We start from the raw sequence: 7,598 nt of genomic DNA on the forward strand, positions 1-7,598 counted from the left end.
CCGAGCCGCACGGGCGCCATCCAGAGTGACGGCGGGGCACACCACGTCTGCGGGGGCTGCGCTGCCTTCCCGGCGCTGCTACCGGGGCACGGAGAGCCTCGGTGGGAAGGGGCGCCGGAGCCCCCCAGGGCAGGCGGTGAGGGGCGCTGTCGGAAGCCGCAGTGACCCCGGGAACGGTGCTGCGTGCCGGGCTCAGCCCCGGCTGCGGGCTGGGAAGGAGCCGGTGCCTGCGGGCAGGCGCGGATGCTCCCTTCGCGAAGGAGACCCCAAACCTGGGGGTTTGCGCTTCGCGGCGCCCGCCTCCAAAAATGCGGGGAGCGCTGAAGCTAAAAATAAAGTGGTTTGCCCCTAATAGGTCTGCAGCGTTTAGGGTGGGTATAATTGAGATTTAAAATACCAGCTCGTGCAGTCAGCCGGGTCCAATCTAGGCTTAAGCTTGAGTAGCTGCCGCTTACAAAAAGAGTGGAATTAGGATATGCGTAGATACGTACATATAGATATATATTTTAAAGCCTCATTAAAAAGAGAATGGAATGGAACCTTTTTATTGAGTAGCTGGGAGGAGAAAAGTCCTCCATCTGCTAAACCTTGCTGTAAGCACTCGACCCACGTTGTTGGGATGTCGCTGTTAGAATCTGCCAGCTTTTCGCATGCTCTCGAGGCGGTCCACAGAAAGCTATTTTTAAGCAATTACAATGGCAAAAATGTTGGAAAAGTTGAGATCATTAATACATTTATTTCTAAAAAGGTGTCTCCCCCCCAAAAAAAGAACCCACAGCTAAGAACCGGGAGGTTTAAAAGGCAGCTGTTAGTTGGGAATACTTCCAGGGACGATAACCAGCTAACCGTCCCTTCGGGTCGCCCGGACTCCCAGAATAAGTGGGGTTGGTGTGGTGACGAGGAGGAACCAGTCACAACTGCCTTTCCCTTCTGTCTGCCTACCCTTTCATGAGTCGCACTTTGTGTGTAAAGGAAAACTTCAGCGCTCGAGTGGTACAATCTCTTTGTTGTCGATGACGTGAGCAGTTGACTACAATAATAAGCAAACCCCAGTTTAAAGCTACCAAAGTCTGTCGTTGGCCACCACTTGGAACGGGACGGCAGCGCTCTCTGCCGCTGTCTGTGGAGCTGCCCCTCTGGCCGATGGGCTCAGAGCTGCATCGGAGCGAATGGCCATGTCCCTCTAACGCAGGGCACAGCCCAGCTGTTCTCGCGGGGGAGGCAGCGCAGCAGTTTAAAAGAAAAAACAGTATTTTGTTTTCTGCATCCCTGCGGGTATTGGCACTGGATTGTACCGTTATCGCTGCAGTTTTCCTTTCGGGTGCTTTGGTACCAGGCAAAGCACCAGCCTGCCCCTCGGGGTGCCGCCGGGGCGCGCAGCCGCGGCAGAGCGGCCCCGTGGGCGCGCATGTTGCCGGCAACATGCGGCGGGGTCCCCACCGGGGCCCCCTGCTCCCGCCAGCAAAAAAACCAGCAGCACACCAGAAACAGAACCGCAACAGAAAAATTCTGCCTATTGGATTTAAAGGCCAGCGTGCTCCAATATATATTAACATCTTAATGGGGAAGCTCTGCATGTATACATTTACTACTCTCTGACAAGAGGGAATTAAATGTCAGAAGGATTTGTAGCATCTATAATTGAATTGGTGCTGAGAAAAGCAAATCTTAAGGAAGAATAACATATTAGGATTAGCAAATAATGTGGCATTTTGTCAGCTCCTGCCATCTCGTCTGTTCCCTCTTCAGTAATAAAGTTGTGATTTCTTTTTTAATCATAGATATGAAGCGGGAATAGCTTTTGTCAGTCAGAGACAGCATTTTGAAGCGGAATACGGTTTTTAAGGTCAAGGCTCTCTTTCTCGGCACAAACTTGGGGAATTACTCCTTGCTTCGTAGACCCGACACTTGTTTTTTTATTGCCAAAGAAGTGCCGAGCGAGAGAAAATGAGGGCGCCGCTCTCGTGCTGGTGGGGCACAGAGCGACCGGCGCGGAGCGGTGTCCGGAGCTGGCGGGGGCTGTGGGGGGCAGCCCTGGCTCTGCCTGGCCCTCCGCGCCGGCGGCACAGCGGGGACCTGCTTCGGAGCACCCGGGCTTTGAGGAGATGGCAAAGCTGAGGTGGAGAGGAGCTCTCGAAGGAGGAGTGCGTAGCAGAGGGAACGGCATCAGGCCGGAATAGGTTGCGCAGGGAAAGTCCGTCACTGGAGAGTTTGATTTAGGAGTTGGAGTATGACAGCAGTGTTGGCGGTGCCGTGGGCATCGCCGGCTTTGCGGTGGGGGTGGCGGTCCCTGGCCTTCGTGGTGGCTCAGCTTTACTTCCCTGTTTAAAAAGAAGAAAAACTATGTGATGGGTCTGAAAAATTTTTAAAAATTTGACTTTTTCTTTGAAGTGGGCAGTAGTTTATCTTTGGGGAGCAAATCGCTGCAACGTGGCAAAGACACGAGGCAGATTTTATTCCGATAAGTGTTTTAATGCTCTAATTGTGGCATCTTGTTTGGAAGAGAGACCTTCCGCCAGCGTCACCGCTGGGTCGGGAACAGGGATGAGTGAGAGCAGGCGTGGGAATCGGCCTCCCGGTGGGTAGTGCCGCCGTCACTGCTAATGCGGGTGGCTCTGCCGGGGACGCACGTCCCGCCCAGCTGCACGGGGACCACCAGAGCCGTTCCCGTCACCGGCTAATCGCACGGAAACAGAGCACCGTGTAAGTTGGGGGTGCGCTGTGGCTGCCTCGCAGACTTCGTGTTAGATGGTTCGCAACCACGAGGCATCCTCAGAAGATACTTAATCTTTAGGGAGCGTGTAAGCTGGCGGAGGAACTATTTAGCCACACACATAATAAACTACACTTGTGTCTGGCGCTTCGCAGAGGTCTTCGTTAACAGAAATAATCAAGAACAATGACCCTGCCTGTCCCAGTAGACGCAGTCGTACTGAATAAGCTGTCCTCTTTGCCACGCTCTACGCAGAAGTCCCTTCTCAGGGAAAGGCTGTCTCCCTGCTCTCGTTGGCCACCCATTGCGGGGACGCCGGGAGGGAAGTGAGGGGCGCGAGGCTTTGGCGCACCGACCCCCGGTCAGGCCTCGTCTTTCCAGAGCTTTAATTTATGGTGATTAAGAGAAAATGCCTCTTGATGCAAAATCCTGCTCCAAGCACATTATAGAGCCGTAACTCGGCGTGTTTATTCTCCTCAGCTGTTCCAGATGTCAGCGAGACATTCATCCTCCCAGGCCGGGATGCTGCTGCCTCCTCCTTAGTGCAGCCGGGCGGAACTGGGTGCTAAGTTTCTGGGGAAAAAAAAAAAAAAAAAAAAAAATTAAAAAACCTGGAGTGGATCTTGCCTAACGCAGCAGCTGCAGCGGATGTGCTCTGTTGCTCCGGTTGCTTTGCGCAGAGCAAGTGTGTAAAGGCCCGGATTAGGCGAGCTGACGGCCGCCGTGAGAGGGCTGTGCTTGGGCAGCAGCCTCCCGGGACGGCCAGCGTTGCCCAGTTTCCCCAGCTGCCGTCCCGGGCAGGCGGCAGAGCCTTCGCCCTGGCGAGGGGTCTGCGGGAGACCGGACACAAAGTGCCTCCCTGTAACGCGCTCTGGGATTCCTCCGGCACACCCTGCCCCCAGGGAAGGCACTGGGGATGACGTTATTTGGCAGCGAATGCTTTTGGAATTCGTTTCTGCCGCAGGTTTTAGCCTGCCGGATGAGCTGCCGACAAGGGTCCTGCGGGATGCGCGGTGTGTGTCCCCGACCGGCCGCCTGGCCCCGTCCATCCCGCTGCCCGCGCCCGAGCTGCTCTTCGGAAGTGACTGGAAAAAAGGCTGGGCAGGTGTTTTTTTCTTAAATTGTTTTAATTAAAAGGCGCTTTATGGCGCTCTCAGTCACGAGGTACTTACCTAGGTCCCTCAGTCCTTAATCTCGGAGCAGAATTGGAAATCTCGATAGAAGGCGTAAATCCCGGGCTGCAGCTGGAAAGCTTTGTATCAGGTTTCAGCTCAAAAGAGCACCATTACCTTTAGCTGTCACGGATCTGTACGCTTGATCGATAAACTTCAAATATTATTAGAGGTGGAGGCTTCAGAGACTTGCTGTGTTCTGTGGAGGGAGACAGAGATAAATCTTTCTTAAAAATTGACTTGCATTTGCACTCTCAGTCTTCCTGGTAAAATGCATTTCTCTTAGGTGTCTGGGCGACCGCATGCGGGACAGATTTATAGGCCATGTGCTTCTTGTAGTGAAAGATTTAAATGGTAAATCCTTCACATATGACTTCACAAATCATGTAAAGTTAAAAGATTTTTACCGTTTCTGTTGCTGCTGTGCTTAAATTGTAAGGTACGGCCAGTAAATCATTTTAATGGAGGTGTCGCGCTTGACTCAATAAAAAAAAGAGACAATGGTTTAGCTTCTATTCCAAAATGTTAATGTATTAATCAACGGGAGAATAATTGTTTTTTACTACGTTATAAATCTCGGTTGCCATTAGGGTTGCAGCGAGGGTTGATGTAGCTGCGTTCCTAAATTAAAATTGTTTACACTGCTATACATTCATTTTACATGGCCATAGCTCATTCGGGGTTCGTTGCGGAGTTGTTCCTCCGCCAGAGAAGGCATTCCTCTCCCAGGTGACGGCGTCCTAAGGGAGAGGCGCTTAGAAAAGAAAACTAATTGCGTGCTGAGGAGTTAAATAAATGAAATAAAGCAGGTGGAGGCACTGTACAGTTATTGCTCGCTCTCTGCCTTTGAAGAGGCTCTCACGGGTTGAGTTAGGAGTTCCGTGTCTTCGGACGTCGGGAGCCGCACCGAGGAGCAAAGGTTGTGTTCCACGACATCATCTTCTTGGGCTGGGGGAGACGATGGTCGGAGGCGCGTTTGCCATGCTGGGTTGGTTGGGTTTCGCTCGAGGAGGTTTTGGGCTGAAGGTGGAACGTTTCCAGCAGGGCACTTGTTAATGATGTTTCTCCCCAGCTAACGATTACTATTCCCGAATCAAGCTGCTTTTCCCTGTGCCCCCGTCCCCCGGGGAGGTTGAAATTTGGGGAGCATTCCAGGGAAATTTGCCAAAATACACACCCACCGCCCACTCCATCTCTCCTCTCCTCTCCCTCTCCCAGCTGTCTTCCACCTGCGTAGTTGTAGTGCTGCTGCTTAGAGCGGAGAACACCGCGCGAGTCCAGCCGCCAGATCAGTTCGGCTTTGGGCAAAGGTCCCCTGCCCGAACTCATCTGTCTAGATAGCTCCGCGCTTCACCCCTGTTCCTCCTGAGAGCACCAGGGTGGCTTTTCCCATCCTGAGAGCGGCTGCAGCCAGACCCTTCGGAGTGCATCGTAATAAGTCCCAAATTCTTATTCCTCTTCTGATCTCAACAGATTCTCGTGCAGGTGAGGAAGGGGCAATACGGAGCGTGGACCATGCGGTGGTTGGTGGCGTCGTGGCCGTGGTCGTGTTTGCGATGCTTTGCCTGCTCATCATTTTAGGGCGATATTTTGCCAGACATAAAGGTAAGACAAAGACCCAAAGTGGAAAATGAGAGGACGTGGCGCGCGTTCCCCCTTGCTCGCGGTGTCCGGTGGGATGCGGGAGGCCCCCTGGGTTGCTCTGGAAGGACGTCTCCTGGAGGGCCTTTGGAAATGGGGAAAAGGAGGAAGGCTGGAGCAGCCCATCCGTGTTCTGGGCAGCGGGGGCGGAGGGCGGGAGGACAGCAGTTTACCCCGGACTGCCTTTACCCGGCACGCCGGCGCTGGGGCTGGCGGGTGCTGGTGCCGGGGGGGCACTGTCCCCTCCCAGGCATGGTAGCAGCAGGACGCTGGACAAACAAGGTGCATCCTCTTTTTGGAGCTGCATTTCACATGTGGGCACTGTGAGCTCTTCTCAAAGAGCCCGTGGTACCTCCTGTTCCAGTCCCAGGTGTTCGAGATAATTAGCGTGCGGAACGATGCGCAGGGCTGCCCCAGCTCAGCTCGTCCCCGGAGCTTGCCGCCCGCGCGTCGGCACGCAGGTGAAAACTGAAATTTGGCAGTCCCTCCGGAAAACCCCATTGACCCGAGCTGCTACGTGTGTGCCACCTTATCTTGGTTTGGTGTAAAACGGTCCAGTTTGGGAACTTGTTACACCTTCCAGAGCAAATCAAAACCCGCACACAGAATTGAGACCCTTCCCCCGTATACGTGTTTGTGCGAAAGGAGTTAATGTCAACTGCGGTTTATTTAGTGTATGTGGAAAAGCTGACGGAGGATGAGGCTGGTTACGACTGCACCCGGGATGGAGTGAATAATGCCGAGAAGAGAGAAAAGGGGGGGGAAAGAACCCTAAAACACATTAGGGGAGAGAGAAAGTGGAGATGAAAGATTTCTCTCCTTGAAGTAAAGCATATAAAATGCAATTTTACTGGTATTTGTGTGCTTCTGAGAAGGGGAAATGGCTGTGACCTGATTGCTTTTCCGAGTAAGACAGTGCAGAGAGTGACACGCCGTCGCCTTTCGGAGCGGGGACGGGGGTGTCCGGAGTGTGGTTGCCCCCAGGGGTCTTCCCCCGGCCGCTCCTGGAGGAGCGGGAGCGGGGAGCTCCACGCGGGCAACATCGGCCCCGCTCCTGGCCGCCGCTGCGCTTTTGTGCTGGTACAGTCATGGTTTACGTGTTTGTTCCCCTTTCCGCTCGCGGCTTCGTCGCTGGCTCTCTCGGCACCTTGCAGAGACCTCCGGCGAGGCGCGCAACCTGCCGCTTCCCTTGCAGGTACATACTTCACCCACGAAGCCAAAGGAGCAGATGATGCGGCCGACGCAGACACAGCCATCATCAATGCAGAAGGAGGACAGAACAACTCCGAAGAAAAGAAAGAGTACTTCATCTAGAGCAGCCTTGGTTTCTATGAGGTGTCCAACCGTGGACGGTTACTACTGGCCCTATTTAAACGCTAAAGAGACAGCGATATTGGAAGTTGCAACCAGCTTGTGTCTTTTTTTTTTTTTTTTTTTTGAGAAAAAAAAAAGCAAATGGGTGGAGAGCGGTGAGGCTGGGAGGGTCCGGGATTCGCTGTGTAAAAATATTCCTCGTAAAGTACACTCTGCTGTTCGACACCTCAGTTTGTTTGGGTTTTCTTTTTTTGGCCAAGTCCAGCTTGGATTTAGTTTAGTGAAGTCATTTGCAGAAGATTCTGTGCCTTGTTTAATTTCTGTTCGTTGGGGTCGGGGGGAGGCTGGGAAGAAGAGGGGCTTCTGTGCGTTAGTTCCCGTCAGGTTTCTGTGGCTCTTCGTTTCCCCTTCCCCGTCCCGTTCCTGGAGTTGCCTGCCGGGACCCCTTGGAGTAGGTGGCTTTCTTGGAAGGTGTTTCTCTTTCTTTTTCTCTTCACCGTTTCCGTTCCGAACTCGAGCTCATCGGAGGAGAACCAGCACATTTTAGATTCCGTAGTTTGCAGTTCAGTGTGCCCATGTCCCATTCCCTCTATCGTCGTCGAGGCTTGGATTAAACGAACGACGAGAACCCGTTTGTGGCTGCCCGTGTCCCAGGTGCCTGCCATGGTGGCGACTAGGAAAGGGGCTGGAGCTCGGCAAAGGCGCCGCTCGGCCGCGGGGGAGGCAGGAGCGGGGGGTTCTCCTCCGGGGAGGGATGC

General features: G+C 53.6%; 1 protein-coding gene across 1 annotated transcript in view; it reads left to right on the forward strand.

Annotated features, from left to right (window-relative positions):
- The window catches only part of CADM1 (cell adhesion molecule 1), an 86,191-nt gene extending 78,693 nt beyond the window's left edge, over nucleotides 1-7,498 (forward strand). The window contains exons 11-12 of the mRNA XM_009895932.1: nucleotides 5,359-5,490; nucleotides 6,722-7,498. Of these exons, the coding sequence (XP_009894234.1) occupies nucleotides 5,359-5,490; nucleotides 6,722-6,840 (251 nt within the window). The 3' untranslated portion in view covers nucleotides 6,841-7,498. The remainder of the gene's footprint in view (nucleotides 1-5,358; nucleotides 5,491-6,721) is intronic.
- Nucleotides 7,499-7,598: the final 100 nt, after the last annotated feature.

This window comes from Charadrius vociferus, unplaced genomic scaffold (assembly GCF_000708025.1).
Source record: "Charadrius vociferus isolate BGI_N301 unplaced genomic scaffold, ASM70802v2 scaffold172, whole genome shotgun sequence".
NCBI classification, from domain to species: domain Eukaryota; kingdom Metazoa; phylum Chordata; class Aves; order Charadriiformes; family Charadriidae; genus Charadrius; species Charadrius vociferus.